We start from the raw sequence: 17,007 nt of genomic DNA, 5'->3' as shown, positions 1-17,007 counted from the left end.
TGTGAAACCCTGGGGTTATAAAATAGGAGAGTCACCAAATGAGGGAAGTCCTGGCAAAAGACTTCCAATACAAACAAAGTTGAGTTCTTGAAAAAAGGCCACCAATCCTTTGAATAAGAACAACTATAAGCCACCTTCTCATGCACAGCTTTGGGAGTGGGGAGTGAAAGCAGCCAGCCCACAGAATGAATCTGACCTTGTTTCAGGGACCACAACTTTACTTTCTTCCCCTTTCCTGACTTCTTTGGACCGAATATTTCTTGTGATTGCATTTTATCTCCTTTACTGTCTTATTAGCTATACCACTTTGGGTTTTGTCATTTTCTTTTTAGGGCTGCAACCATGGCCTATGGAAGTTCCTGGGCTGGGGTTGAATCGGAGCTGCAGCTGCCGGCCTTTGCCACAGCCACAGCAATTCAGGATCTGAGCCACATCTGGGACCTACATCACAGTTCACAGCAATGCCGGATCCTTAACCCACTGAGCAAGGCTGGGGATCAAACCCACATCCTCATGGATACTAGCTGTATTCTTAACCTGCTGAACCACAAGGGGAGCTCCTGTTTTGCAGTTTTTTAATGATTGCTTTACAATATGCATCTTTTAACTTAGCACAGTCAATCTTCAATCTTATCCTATTTCATGTGTATTGTAAGAACCTTGCAAGCATATACGTCCATCTCCCCATCCATTTTTTTGTACTAGTGCCATACATCTTATTTTTAAATTAGTTAGAAACAAAATAATACACTGTACTATTTTTGCTTAAACAGCCAATTATCTTTAAAGGAGATTTAAAAATAAGAAAAAAATCTTATATTTTTCACATATTCACCAGTAATTTTTATTCTAGCTAGACCTCAGCTCTTTACTTCACCAGAAGTAAAACTCTATTCCACATAAGAGTACCTCTATCAATGATCAGTTGGTTCACAAACACGTGGTTGTTCCCAAAGGACAGGTAGAGAAAAAATATTAAAATAAGTCTAGCACTAATAAAATGTTAAAAACAAAAACCAAAACTACCTTATGATAGCTGGTCGATAGTACTGTCTTAACACAGAACACCAGAACACTATGTAGGGTTCTCAAAGCTTGGAAGAAGGCATCATCAGAGCCCCCCATGAGTATTTCAGAAGTTTACGAGGGTGTCTAGAAATTTCTGGCCGTAGTTTTACGAATAAAAAGCATTTTTTTTTTGGATAATCTTAAAGAAAACTATATTTCTCAGTATTGTATCTGCCTTATAAATAAAAGGGAAACTATACTTTTTATTAAAAGGTATCTCATTTTGGAAAATCAGATCAGTGGCACCCATGGTATTTGGGTTATCAATACGATCCCTGCATAAGTCCACAGTTTCAGCTCTTGCGTTCATACTTCAATGTTTTCTAATGTCACGCCTAAGCATTTACACGTTAGAACAAATTATCTTCTTTTTAAACTTCTCCTTTATATTCTAGGCAGGGAAGGCATTATATTATTTTTGGAGTTACGTATATTAATATGGATTCAATTTCAAGGGAGGTGCAAGGATCATCACAAAATATTTATAAGGGAAAGCCAAATCTGAGAGCATTAAGACCACTTTTAATAGAGGCCCCCAAAGTTCTTAGCTCACACATTTTCTCATATCACAAACTACATTCCCCTAACTACCTGCTGGGCATCTCTTTTGACTTCCCCATTTTTTAGGTGGCAGAGCTCTATAATACAGGAATTTTTTTTTTCCAACCTTGAAAGTTAAAATACTGAATAAGTTTTGTAACTGGCAAATCATGGTTTACATAAAAATAGAGCAGAAAATGGCGGGGGGGGGGCAATTAAAATCAACAACCAAATGTTAAATTGTCAGCTTGTTTCCAATACCAACCATTGTGTTGCCAATTTTACTGGCATTTAAAATCCTGTTAACAATAATTATAATACCCTTCTCCTTAACTACCTTCTTTGATCATTGCAGAAAAATGCTGCTATCATATAGTGGTCTCCTGAAACCTGATTCTCCCCACAAGTTTTTTGTTTTTTTTTTTGTTTGTTTTTGTCTTTTTGCCTGCCATTTCTTGGGCTGCTCTGGCAGCATATGGAGGTTCCCAGGCTAGGGATTGAATTGGAGCTTCAGCCGCCAGCCCACACCAGAGCCACAGCACCACGGGATCCAAGCCACATCTGCGACGCACACCATAGCTCACAGCAACAGATCCTCAACCCACTGAGCAAGACCAGGGATCGAACCCGCAACCCCATGGTTCCTAGCTGGATTCATCAACCACTGAACCACGACGGGAACTCCTTCCCACAAGTTTTTGAATAGCATTTTCACAAGCCTTGAAGCAAACACAGCACCTGCTAGTCTCCTTCCTTTAGCTCGGTGCTTGAGGGTAGTCTACATTTCAAGGCCTTATCTCTCTCTCTGTAAACTATCCCTAAAATCTTCCATTTGGTTCATAAGGGATAAGTAGGAGTATTTTTTGTTTATGAGGACTAGGCTGAAGGAAGCTTACTAAGGCTTTAACCAAGTTTGAGTACATGATTATAAAATATGTGATATCGAAGCTTCATGGAACAAAGCGTATGATGAGAGATTGTACATCTAGCTCCTGCCTTCTAAAGGATGCCTGCTATTCTCTCAGAGACTTACTTCCCAATTATCAGCTTATAAAACCTAACCTGGCAGTCTGTCATTTACTTTCATCTTTTCTTTCTTGTAATGTGTTCTGACTCTACTAACACAGCACATTCGTTTGTCCAGCAGCTATCTTTTGAGCCTCTTTTATGCCGGGGGCCATCCTGGAGGCTCTCTCTATTCTATAATTCCCAGCCCTAACATATTCCCTGATATCTCCCCATTCTTCCTAAACTAAGCAGAAATGAGGTATGCTCACTTTATAAACACAATCCAAATATCTGAAACCATGCCGAAGTAAATGTTTTTAAAGACAAGAGCAAATAAAAACTCTTCCAAAACAAATTTTCCAGTTCCCCCAATAGTTTGCAAAAAGGATACGAAGGAGGCAGCTGGTAGTTATAGAGTAACTGCAGGCTAAAGAGAACACAATTAATAAAATGGACCAATGTCTTAAGGAAACAATTCTTGCTCTGGCTCTAATAAGTAAAACATATTTATACTAGAAAAGGAAGAGGCGATGTTAGTGCCCTGCAAATAAATTCTATTCAGATGTTACTATAAAGGGATACCAGAAGATCATTTCCCTAAGAGTTAAAACCAAAAGAGTCAATAATCAACACATACACCCATTTTTAGCAGATCTACGTACAGTGTAAGATTCAATTTCAGAGCCAGACAAATGCAGCTTCTTTCACTTCCCAGAGTATAGCCATTCTCTCTCCCTCTCTCTCTCATTTCCTTATGCTCTCCCTTATATCATGCCCTAACTTTACTTATCTTTCAGGTCTGAGCTTAAGTGTCAATGGCACCCTCCAGGAAGCAAGTCCTGACAACTTCCAGGTCTGGGCTAGGTATCCCTTCTAGTGTCCTTTATTACAGCATACCCATTACTTTTTTGGGGATATAAGTCTACTTCTTCTTCAGAGGCAAGAAACCAGTCTGACCTACAACTATCAGAGAAGTTACTATCAATGGATCATGAAATACACCATACAGAAAACTGTATTTTTGTAAAATGCAAACTCACAACTATCATTGAGAGGGGGGCACAACAAAACTATGCAAGATTTATACACTGCTTTGTGTACATTAAATGACAGAGCCAGTCTCAACCTCTGTCTTTCATATCTATATCAAGTGTTTTTTCCATTACTGCCAGCATATAAGGCATTCAGAACAAACTGACTGAAAACACAAAAGAATTCAGTAAGTCTACTTTTTTCCTCCTTTCAATTTTATATTTTTATACAAAATAAAAGTATATCTTTTAGTCAAAGACATCCTTCTCCCCGTAGATCAAAGAAATATAATATCACGTCCACTAATTTTTAATGTTGGGGGAGCAGTGCCCTACTTACATACTACTGAAATTCAACGATTACTTTTGGACTCGGCATTGTGCTAGGCTCTACGAAGGATACAAATGCATCACACAAGGGGATGCATGATCTGAAGAGTTTACAATCTCCTTGGGAAGAGAAAAATAATATCAATGTAAAGCAACACTATATTATAAATAGTGTGCTTATAGGGCTGAGAAAAGGAGATGATAAGACAAGCTTAACAGGTTTTGAGGCAATGGTAGGAACTACGATGAACCTTAGAAAATGGCTAGAATTTGGATAAGTGGATGAGAAGAGCAAAAAGAACCATAATGGAAATAAATATGGCATATTTTGGGGGCAGTATCAGGAGCCAGGATTGAAAATAAAGTTCCCCTTAACATGGGAACACTAAGCATGGAACAAAGTTATAAAAGTGATAGGGAAAAAAAGACAAACTAAAGGGGGATGGATAAGGAGCAACCATGTTTTTGATCAGAAAAAGGACATGATGGAAGCAGCAACTAAGGAAAATAAGCTGAATGTGGAATGGATTGGGATACAGATAATTTTAGATTAAGAGAGGCAAATAAATGTCTGATGCCCTTCCTTTGTGGTCCCAAGACCCTCTGTGATTATCATTATCAGAGTATTCACTATTCAAACTATGATAGACTGTCTCTTTAGTTATTTTGACTCCTGCATTAGACTTTTGGATCCCCCAGAGCACTGTTATTCACCCTTATATACTCCCATACTAGCAAAATGCCTACCTAGCACCTGATATAGGCACTCAATAAATGTCTGTTGAAGGAATTACTCAATCCATCCAGGTATGTGGTTATATGAGACTGACTAGGTGGTGGCAGTCACAGGAACCATTAATAGAGGGGACATTTTAAGGAAGCATTTAACAAGATTTTTTTTTTTTTTTTTTTTTTTTTTTTGGTCTTTTTGCCTTTTCTTGAGCTGCTCCTGCGGCATATGGAGATTCCCAGGCTAGGGGTCGAATCGGAGCTGGAGCTATAGCCACCGGCCTACGCCAGAGCCACAGCAACGTGGGATCCAAGCCACATCTTCGATCCACACCACAGCTCACGGCAACACCGGATCCTTAACCCACTGAGCAAGGCCAGGGATCGAACCCGCAACTTCATGGTTCCCAGTCAGATTCGTTAACCACTGCGCCACGACAAGAACTCCTCTGCTTTATTTTTTAGGGCTGCACTTGCAGCAAATGGAAGTTTCTAGGCTAGGGGTTGAATCGGAGCTACAGCTGCCAGCCTATGCCACAGCCACAGCAATGAGGGATCCAAGCCATGTCTGCAACCTATACCACAGCTCATGGCAACAATGGATCCCTGACCCACTGATGGAGGCCAGGGATAGAACCCACATCCTCATGGATACTAGTCGGGTTCATTTCTGCTGTGCCACAATGGGAAGTCCCAACAAGATGATCTGATAGGCATAGGAAATGTGATATGTGATAGGTCTTGAGTGACTACTTCAAGGCTGGGTGTCTGGGTGCAGAGAACACAAGGAACTTGAAGAATATATCCCTTAGGAAGCAAGGATCTATCTTGATTTTATACATACTGAATTATCTTTGAGATGAGATAAGAATATCCAGGTAGAAAGGCAAAAATGTAAGCCTAGGGGATATTCTACTCTTTGAGGATGGAGAAGAGGAGCCAATATTAAGGTGTTACAAAAATGCATTTATCGGGCAACATTTTCAAGTAAAATTTAGCTGGAATCTTAAATTTTCCCACTAGCCAAAAAAGCAAAAAAAAAAAAAAAAAAAGGCTAATCTTTACAAGGAGGCTAACCTTTCTACTTCCTCTTGTTGCTCTGAAAGAGATTAATTTTTAGTGTGGTAGAGAAAAAGGTCCTGAATATGAAAACAACATGTACAGTGCCCACTAGAGCATATGTCTGTATCAGAGTATTACGACTTGTGATCAAAAACCAAGAAAGAAAGTAAACATCACACTTTGCCATTAAAATAGTAGGAAAAGTTAAAAAAATTGGAATCTAGACCTGGTGGAGAAACAAAGTCTTAAGTCATTCAGGTATGATCATATTTATTCCTAAATCATCAAAATAGCAATAATTTCTAAAATGTTTTAAATTTGTATTTTATATTGGGGTATGCTGATTTAAAATGTATTAATTTTAGGTGTACAGCAAAATGATTCAGTTAAAAATAGCAATAAATCTTCACTGAAAACCTAATTATCACCTAAAAATAGAAAATTATAAGAATCATTTAAGGCTGCAGCCAGAAGCTAAGATCAACTGCGTCATTTTCATTTTGAACCAGCACGACTTTTCACTTACCTGAAGCAGCTCTTATTTGGAATACTATACAGTCATTCTTGGTCTAATCAGTGTGAAGTAGCCAAAAAAGTACAGTGTATACTAAAAACTATAATCAGAGTATAAAGTTTAATCTACTTAGAAAAACTCACTTTTCTTAAGATATAGAAGAAAATACATATTTGTGGGTAGCTACAATAAGGTAACAGGATAATCAACTTACAAAGTTATTTGAACTTGGAAAAATACAAACATACTCACTGCCTTCTCCCTGTAATAATAATTATGATGTTCTTTTTGGAGAATGTAACATCCGAACACCCAAGTACAGTAAGTTTTCTAATATCCAGCATGGCTAAGGAATAAGATTATTCATATTCCAAAGTCACCATTATCATATATGAACTGCTGATTTTATTTATTTTCTTTGAACTACTAATTTTAAAATAATTAGATGATAATGATCTCTAATGCAAACCAAAGTTATTTTGAAAATAAGGCTTTAGGAGTTCCTGTTGTGGCGCAGTGGTTAACGAATCTGACTAGGAACCATGAGGTTGCGGGTTCGATCCCTGCCCTTGCTCAGTGGGTTAACGATCCGGCGTTGCCATGAGCTGTGGTGTAGGTTGCAGACACGGCTCGGATCCCGCGTTGCTGTGGCTCTGGCGTAGGCCAGCAGCTACAGCTCCAACTGGACCCCTAGCCTGGGAACCTCCATATGCCTCAGGAGCGGCCCAAAAAAAAATAGCACAAAGACCAAAAAAAAAAAAAAAAAAGAAAAGAAAAGAAGGCTTTGATTTAGGAGGTACTATGAAATTATAGTGAATTTCAAGTCAACCTAGGGACTTATTGTGCAGCTACTATATGTATAAACTGAACAGAACTGAGAATTGATATGCTGTGGTGCAGATTTCTGGAATGTAGTTCTGATTTGTATCAACACTAGTTCAGAAATTAGGAATTGTTATACTTAACTATTTTATCAATGTATGATTACAAATCACTTTACATTCTCCAAAAATTAAACATGCAATCTAATAACTACACTAATAAATGCCAAAATATTTTTGTAGTACTTTAATAAATATTTTAGTAATCACTCCAAAGAACATCAAGAAATGTGTTAGAATATTATAAATATGGGCACATACAGTTAAGTAGCTTATAAATGTGAAAAGATAGTTTCATATTTATAGTTTCTGGGGAGTCTTGCTACTCTTGTAACCAGACTGAACTGTCTCAGAATACAGTTTTAAACAAAGACTCATTATCACTCCATTTCATCTGATATTAAGGTCACTTCATTTATGTTTACCTGTAATACTTTTAAAAGTAACTAACAGGGTATTTCTTTTAAATTATCCTAAAACTTATCCTTTAATTTAAAATTGTCAAAGCCAAAGGCTTCATTTAATGGGAGCTCATATCTTTAGCTGATGCAAGAAAATGTAAAGTGTCCATATTCTACTGAAACTAGAGGTACATAATTTCCTGGAATCAGAAAATCAAGCACCAAGATTACCACCAAAATGAATTTATTTCACTTGTACATTAAAATACTTCAGAAGAGACTTTTTAAAAATGGATACTTGGAGTTCCCATTGTGGCTCAGTGGTAACAAAACTAACTACTATCCATGAGGATGTGGGTCTGATCCCTGGCCTCACTCAATGGGTTAAGGATCCCAGGTTGCCCTGATCTGTGGCGTAGGCCAGCGATTACAGCTTTGATTCGACCCATAGCCTGGGAAATTCCTTATGCGATTACAGCTTTGATTCGACCCCTAGCCTGGGAACTTCCATATGCCGTGGGTGTGGTCCTAAAAAGAAAAAAGAAACAAAGATACTTGGTGAAAACCACACAGTTCTACAGTATCCACAATTGCCTTCCAGAGTTTACCAGAGAGATCCAATCTAGTTTTCTAGTCTGATTCAAGTTTGAATCTACAAAGCCAGCCACATTCACTTATACCATCTTTTGCCTTTCAACATAGAGAGTATCAACATAAGGCCACACAAGGATATCCACTGATTTTTTTCCATGGATAATCACCAAAGTAAAAACCAAATTCAGGTGCTCTAACTTAGACATGCTAAAAAAGAACAATGTTTAAGCAGCTTTGACGCAAGGGCTACAAAAGCTTGTTAATATTCTTCTTCAACTATGAGATTACCCAAACCAAAAATATCCTGTGATTGTTTTTTTCAAGTCATATGCAGATCTCCACACTAGAGAAAGCTCAAAATTTGGTATATGATATAATTTATCTAATACTCTCTGTTGAAGTTACTAATCTACACAACTAATCTCCTTATTCTCCCTGTTAATATCTCACTCCATTCTTACTCCATAACAACTCAATTATGCATTTGAAACCTTGCTTTTCAGGACTGGGTTCTGTTTCCAAACCTTTAATACAATACAACCATTCAAACTTATGCTAAATACTGTACTATTAAAAAAAAAAAGAAGTTCCCATTCTGCAAGAATTAAAATTAAGCAGTTCTCAGAGTTCTCTTGTGGTGCAGTGGGTTAAGGATCCAGCATTGCCACTGCAGTGGCTCAGGTAGCTGCTTCGGCATGGGTTCCATCCCTGGTCCAGGAACTTCCACATGCTGCAGGTGTGGCCAAATAAATAAATAAGAATAAACATCAGGCATTAAACATCAGGTGTTTAGGAAGTCCACCACCTATGGAGAACCACGTTCCAGGATGTCTCAAGCTAACTGCTAGGGCCTCAGCATGTGTAGAAGGGGCACCATAATTAGGGAGTTCTCTTGTGGCGCAATGGGTTAAGGATCCAGCATTGTCACTGCAGCGGCTCAGGTCACTGCCATGACATGGGTTTGATCCCCGGCCCAGGAACTTCTACATGCCATGGGCACACCACAGTACACCCCAAAATAAATAAAAATAAAAATAATAAAATTAAGCAGTTCTTGTGTTTAATAGTATTTTTCAACAAAGGCATACACTAGCTAGGTAAAGTGGTCCTTTAAACATGGGTTATCTACAGAGAAGTTCCCTTTATTTATGGATAGGGCCGTGGCTCTAACATAGCTGAGTAGATTAGTTACAGTCCACAATGAAAAGTCACTATTCATCTTTTAATTTCTGTGATTTTGTTTTTCCTGCTAGTATGTTTACATGTTCACACATTTTACCAAGAAAAATCAGACAATATTGCTAGAAAAGTGATAGAACTCTGGTTGTCTTGAAGCTAGGGCTAGTCATGAAATATTTTATCTTTCTAAATGTATATTTTGGATTCAAAGCTGATTACTTCAGCCTCTATCTCTTCCTTCCCTAAAATTAGAAGGCTACCTTTGGATATTTACACTCTGTGACTATCTCCCTTCTACCTGCCTATTTTGATCTAGTTATGGTCTCTGTATGACTGACTCACAGTGGCTGAGTAATGTGTATTAAAAGGAAAAAAGTGGTCTTTTCTCTTCTCCTAAACATCATTTTGGTTCCCTTTTTCCTCTAGCAATATTGTGTTATTCTTGTATTAGACAAGCTACTTAGAATAAAGTGTTAAAAATATAATTCACTTTTCATCCCCTTGACTACACAGAATTAATTTTCAGATAGCAACAAAGTTGAGGAAAGAATTAAGTCAGAAAGAATAATTACTTTTCTCTAGGGTAAAGAAAGCTTTATCAAATCACACTACAAACACCTCCAGAAGACCATAAAGGGAAAAGATTTTGAGTGATCTTTTTCAAACTATAGATTTTAAAATTATAAGTAGCAATCACATTTATGAAATGTTAGCACTTGCATTCTCTGGCTGAATCAAGAATTCCAGCTCCTCTCCTCCAGTTTGAATTGTTTTATCTCTTGGATATTTTTTGAGTTTTTCTCTCTATGAAAAGAATCATCTGAAGTTGTTTTAAATTAGGGCCATTAACAGCTAACCATTTAAGGGCCAATTTGTGGATATCCACAACATACCAGGCACTGAATTTTGTATTTCTAACTTAATTCTTAATTCTTAACAACTTAGCAAAATGGGTAATATTACTCTCCCTTTACAGATGATAAAGTTGAGGCTCCAGGAAATTAAATAACTTGCCCAAGCACTCTACTAGGAAAGGACTCTATCAGGAACTATCATAACCAGGAATTCAACCTACCGTTGCCCAACTTGAAAGCCTATACTCTTTCCACTCCACTATCCCGCCACACACTTTTCTTATCTTCTTAGCTGATAGCTAAGTGTCTTGAGATTTGATAATTTCTTTAAGAGGCACTAAGACTGTCAAACTATACCTTATCTGGTCTGTAATAATACACTCTTCCTAGTGTTTTTTATGACTTATTTAATATTTTATCATTTTTCAAGAAGCTACAGTGTTCTTTGGTAAATGTGACATTTCTAAATGTAACAACACTTGAATTAGTTACTCATATCAGAAACGACTCAAGATACAAATCTTTCACACAGAATCCTTGATAGAGAAATTTAAGGAGCTCCTGATATGGCTCAGCAGGTTAAGAATCTGACTAGTATCCATGGGGATGTGGGTTCAGTCCCTGGCCTCACTCAGTGGGTTAAGGATCCAGCATTGCTGCAAGCTGTGGTGTAGGCCAGCAGCTGCAACTCCATCAGATTCAACCCCTCGCCTGGGAACTTCAATATGCTGCAGGTGCGGTCCTAAAAAGACCAAAAAAAAAAAAAACCTTTAGCTTTTCTCCTAATCATAGCAGCAGGAATAACAAAAATAACAACCACATCATCATCTATCACTTAATGAATAATCAATGAGTCTGACACTTTAAACTATTTATTGAGAAATCGTAAGTGGTATCTAGGATTATCAATATACAAAGCTGTCTGGCTTTGTGTGTGTGGGGGGGGGGTGCCTACCTAAGAATGTCAAATTAAATCTATCCCTTCAATTAATTTGTGTAAGTACAACCCAAACTGATTTATTTAACAGATGGATTTAATATCACTTTTCCTGGTATTAATCAAAGCAAACTTAAAGGGGACTGATTAAACCATTATAAAGTCTCCCAGTTAAAGAGACAAAGGCTAATTAACATAATGAGAAAGCAAGAAATATCATCTCCTGTTTCTGTAAAAGGAGAAGATGTAAAGAGAAGGTGTCAAGTATCCCAGGTGGGTCTCCCTCCACCTCCTTACCTTCACTTTTAGCTAAATTTGAAGAGTCAAGCAGCCTTTCTTGCTTATCTTGCCTTCACAAATACCCCAAGACATCCCTGCTACAGAGGCTTTTTTTTTTCTTTTGAAGGAGGAGGAAGAATTAGTCAGTAGAAACGTCCATGGACAAAACACCCTAGCTTTGCCTTGGTTGGGTGAGAGTAAAACTGAAAATGCTACCTTGCTGACAACACTAGCAGGATAAGAAAAAGAAAGGGACTCATTTATGCCCTCACTGCTATCCAAAATGCATCTCATCCTGACCTTTTGTGTGTCCTCCTTCCCCAGGACACAGTTCAGCCCTGGGGTGCTCCATGTTTCCGAATGCCAAGAGTTGTCTTAGGCTAGACCTTCTTTCTTAGAAGCAATGTGATAAGAACATGATGATCTGCTCTTATGAAAGAGATTTCATCTTTCGATCATTTGCAATCTTATTACATTTGTCCTACCTAATTTTTTTTTGCTTTTCCTAGGGCCACTCCTGTGGCATGTGGAGGTTCCCAGGCTAGGGGACCAATCAGAGCTGTAGCCGCCGGCCTACACCAGAGCCACAGCAACACCAGATCAGAGCCACATGTGCGACCTACACCACAGCTCACGGCAATGCCGGATCATTAACCCACTGAGCGAGGCCAGGGATCGAACCCGCAACCTCATGGTTCCTAGTCAGGTTTGTTAACCACTGCGCCACCACGGGAACACCTGTCCTAATTTTTTAAAAATATAATCACCTCATGCATGTTGCTTTAAAATGTTTCCTCTCATTAAATATAAGGCAATTGTAGAGAAAACAAGGGCATCTATGTTATCAAGAGTTTACTTAAATTTTTTAGTGGACTGCTTTCTAAATTCTGACTGACATTTAAAACATCACTAGAAGATTCAAACCTTATAGACAATCAATCAGTTAACCAAAAACAACATCCCCCAAACCTAACGACCTATTCTCCCACCCCTTTCTAATTTTTCTGGTTATTAATGTCACAGAAGAATTCTCTTAAGTAAAAAAAAATTTAAACATAAAACAGGTATTCTACAAAAAAATGAAGTTAACCATGTCAGTTAACAACTAACCAACAGGCAAGTCTTTATAGCACCATATTAAAGCCATGAATGTCAAGAGGTCTTTCCAAAAGGGAATAAAAAATTAAAACCCTGCATTTTCAGAATTATAATATTTGACAGATTCAAACATGAAACAAATAAGACTTTTTGATAGACTCTTAAATACATACTACTTACATGACACCTTGTAGAACTTTCTGGGGATCAGGGTCAAATAGCCTGTCAACATAGTGGCGACTGCTAGCTGTTACTTCCTAGAAAGTGGGGGGAAAAATTATGACATCTGAAGCCATGCAAATCACAAATTCACAGTATCACCCGCAACACCAAATAGCTATATAATCTAACTTAACGTAGGAGCATTAGAATGTCTATAAAATACTTATTATATTACATTATTCTAAGAAAATCTTGTGACAAGATAAATACTTAGATGGGGAAGAAGATATCCAGTTCTCACAAAAAACATAACTGGACAGTGCGACCTTTGTGGGGATACTCTGCACACTTTGCCAAGAGAAGAAATGGGCGTGAATGTTAAGAAGCAAGCTAAATGTCTTAAAGTAACTGCTGGATGTCACCTACATGTGAAAAAAAGATAGGCATGTTGCTTCTGTTTACACCCACTAAAAGGAGGGAACATCTGGTTCTCAGCAAGGGAAAAAGGATAATGGTTTCATGAATAGTCTGTGTAGGGTAGTCTAGCTGCAAGAGCAAGACCTTCAGAGTGACGCAGAGGAGCTACGCTGCTAGGAAGCAGACATAGGTAAAAAATAAAAACTAATATAAAGGAATTGTCACACTTTCTGTGACGGAAAAAAACAATTAAGAATTAGGGTGAGTTATCAGGCCCAACAGAATTACCCAGTCTCAAGTGGCTAAAGCTGGGCAGAAGGGGTAGCGTTAGAGTATGAAGAATAAGGGAGACACTTACCTCCTTTTATTTGTATTGTGGGGTCTGCTCTATTTTGGTATTTCTTATAAAACTTATTTGTGGAGGTATACTTATTTTTTACTTTTAATTTTTAATACTTGACATTATTTAAAACAAAGAACAAATGTGTAAAAACCAGAGAAGAAGAATTTTTGTCCCTTGCTGTTTCTTTCCGATATCTGCTGGAATGTGTGCATGTACTACCACCCATCAGCAATAAATTACAGAGAAGAAATACTTTTCCAGTTTACCCAGAACCCCTAATTAGAAAAAAGTTAACTGCCAAGATGTGGTGCCAGCTTAAAATTCTGAGTCTCCAAAAATAACTCTGGAGAAAAATTCCATAAACTCTAATTTCCTGACAATCCAAAGTGTATTTTCATATTATGAGCTTGCAACCAAAATATTCTTATAGGCAACTCAAATACCCACTTTTAATACATACTCCGTTTATAAGGAGCAAACTGGCAGTTAGCAAGCCAAACTGAGGAAAATTCTTGTGTCTAACAGGGTACCATTAAGAACTTACTAACAGGATCCCCTTTCCTCAAAATAACAGAATCACAGGATCAGAAGGACTCGATTATCTGTCTCAATCCCTTGGTCAATAAATGAGATGTCAGATTGCCAAATATTAAGTAGGGATGCAAACAACCTTACAAGTATGTCAAGAAATAATATACTCAAAAGCAAAATCCAAGGCAAAACTGAAAAGAGTATTCCTATAATACAAAGATATGTCATTTCACTTCCTTTGAGTACATGTGTTTTCCTGGCTTTCCAACACAGTAAGTTCTTCTGAGAACTCCAGGCTCTTAGACTCCCTCCAATGTAAGGACTGATCTTTGATTTTACTGTTCCTCTTCACACTCTCTCTCACAGCTCAGTTATCTCTTGCCTCTCAATGTGGTTTTTAAAAGGTTCTTGAGTTCCCTGATGGCCTAGTAGTGAAAGACTTGGCATCATCACTGCTGTGGCTTGGGTTTTGGCCTGGGAACTTCTGCATGCCATGGGCATGACCAGAAATATAAATAAAATAAAATAGGTACTTGCGTTTAAAACCTGTATTTTACACATAAATTCTGTTCATTAATACCAACTCTACTGCTCTGTGCCTGGTTCATTCAATTTAACAAGCACTATATATACCTGCTATATTCAGGGAACTCAGGAAAGCATTAAACACCAAAAAAAGGGAGTTCCCATTGTGGCTTAGTTGGTTAAGAACCCAACATAGCCTCTGTGAGGATGCAGGTTCAATCCCTGGCCTTGCTCAGCGAGTTAAGGATCCGGCATTGCCACAAGCTGCAGCACAGGCTACAGATGTGGCTCAGATCTGGTATTGCTGTGGCTGTGGCACAGGCCTACAGCTGCAGCTCTGATTCCGCCCCTAGCCTGGGAACTTCCATATGCCACAGGTATGGCCATAAAAAAAAGTAAGGCACAGTCCCTCCCCTCAAAAATCCATATTCTACTGCAATTGTGTTTACATGTTTATATTCCCTACTAGAATGCAAAACAGAAGTATACACACATAAAAGTAGCACTGAGGTGGGAGTTAATAAACAGGGAGATTCAGTGAAGACTTCTTAGATGTGTTGGTTTTGGAAAATGGATAAGAGTGCACAAGAATAAACAAGGAAAGAATCAGTGTCACAGCCACAGCTGTGGGGCATGCGAAGCCAACACACGAATACTATCAGCAAGTATACCAGTTACTGGCATTGAAAAAAAAGGGAAAGAAGGTAGAAAGGCAACCATAAAATATAAAACACAAAAGGCTAACCAACAGGTAGCCAATAATTGGAGACCAATTGCCTTTTGGTCAAAGTTCTATGCTAGGTGCCCAAGAAAATACAAGAAGATAAGGCAGAATGGTGCACTTAAAAGCTTACATCTATACAGGGGTCAGTCATGTGTACAAAAAAAAAAGATCATCTGAGCTGCCTAGGTAGTAGCAAGCTGAGAGATAGTTACTTGTTCAATCTGATTTTATTCTACACTTTGCATCACATATTCATGTAGTTGTTTGTATGGAACAATTGTATTTCACAGCTTTCCTTTGTAGATCAAGCCATCTCTCCCCTTTCAGCCCTCTTCTCTTGTCTTTCAAAAGGCAGCTTGGACATTAAAGATTTTGAAAGAGAAGACAACTGGTACAGATATTAAGTAGGTTAGTGAGGGAAAATTTCTCTAAGGGGGTGACACTTGCGCAAAGACCTGAAAAAGGGCAAAGAGTAAGTCATGCAGCTGTCTGGGAGCAAAACTTTTTAAGCAAATTGAACAAATGCAAAGGCTCTGAAATCAAAGTGTCTGCTCGAATCAAAGAACAGGAGGCCGCTACAGCTGGAGCAGAATGAACAAAGGAGAAGACAGTAGGAGATGAGGTCAGAGAAGAGAGGCCAGATGGTAAAGGGCTGTGTTGTCCAAGATGATAGCCACTAGCCTCATATGGCTAACTGGGCATTTGAAATGTGCCTAGAAACTGAATTTTGAATTTTAAATTTTAATTAATTAAACTTTAAAACCAATACTGAATTCAGTTATTAGAAGATTTTAAGAATGTTTAGAATTACTTGGATATATAAATCTACTTTCAACTGTAAATTTTATGAAACCTACATACCAATCAAAATTTGGCATCAAAACTGTAAAATACACACCAGATTTTGAAGACTTTATACGAAAAAAGAAAAGTTTCATTAATTCCTTACATTGATACCTGCTGAAATAATATTTTGACATAATGGTTTAAATCAGATACATTAAAATTTATTTCATCTGTTTTTACTTTTACAGCATAGTTGTAAAAAATTTTGTTTTACACACATAGCTGATGTTATTTTTCCACTGGATCACACTGATATAGAGCCTTGTTGGTCATTGTAAGGATTTTTACTTTTACGGTATGAGTTGGGAAACCATTAGAGAGTTTTGGGAAAATAGAGACATGAACTGATTGTTTTAAAAGGACTGCTCTGGGAGTTCCCAGGTGGCCTGTCGGGTTAAGGATTTGGCATTGTCACTATTGTGGCATGAGTTTGATCCCTGGTGCAGCCATTAAAAAAAAAAAAAAAAAAAAGGACTGCTCTGGTTGCACTTTTAGAAACAGCTAAGTTTGTGGAGGGGACTAGGAGACACAACAGGGAAACTAGATAAGAGGCTATTTCAATAATCAGAAACACTGTTGTTTCAGGGAGATGATGGAAACATGGACTAGGGCAAGAGTTTTAGAGGCAGAAAAATTCACTCCAATTCCAGATAAATGTTAAAGCTGAAATAACTATCAATCTGGGTATGCTGTCAGAATGGATACGGGGTGTTCAAGGAGAAGCCAAGGATAACACTTACGGTTTTTGCCTGAGCCCCCAGAAAGACTGCATTGCTAGTTAATGAGATGAGGACAACTAAGGGAGATGAAGGTTTAAGTGAGAAGATCAATAGTTCAGTTTTGGACATGTTAGGATTGAGAATTTTATTAGCCATCGAGGTAAAAATGTCAAGTTGGCAGCTGAATATATAACTCCAGAGTTTAGGAGAGAACTGTGGGTAGGAGATACAAATC

General features: G+C 38.0%; 1 protein-coding gene across 1 annotated transcript in view; it reads right to left on the bottom strand.

Annotated features, from left to right (window-relative positions):
* ARMC8 (armadillo repeat containing 8) overlaps positions 1–17,007 on the bottom strand; it is a 103,017-nt gene that overhangs the window by 69,689 nt on the left and 16,321 nt on the right. The window contains 1 exon segment of the mRNA XM_021069500.1: positions 12,686–12,762. Within this exon segment, the coding sequence (XP_020925159.1) occupies positions 12,686–12,762 (77 nt within the window).

Source organism: Sus scrofa, chromosome 13 (assembly GCF_000003025.6).
Source record: "Sus scrofa isolate TJ Tabasco breed Duroc chromosome 13, Sscrofa11.1, whole genome shotgun sequence".
Taxonomy (NCBI): Eukaryota; Metazoa; Chordata; class Mammalia; order Artiodactyla; family Suidae; genus Sus; species Sus scrofa.
Note: the sequence above shows the minus strand (reverse complement) of the source record. Positions and strands in the feature narration are given on the sequence as shown.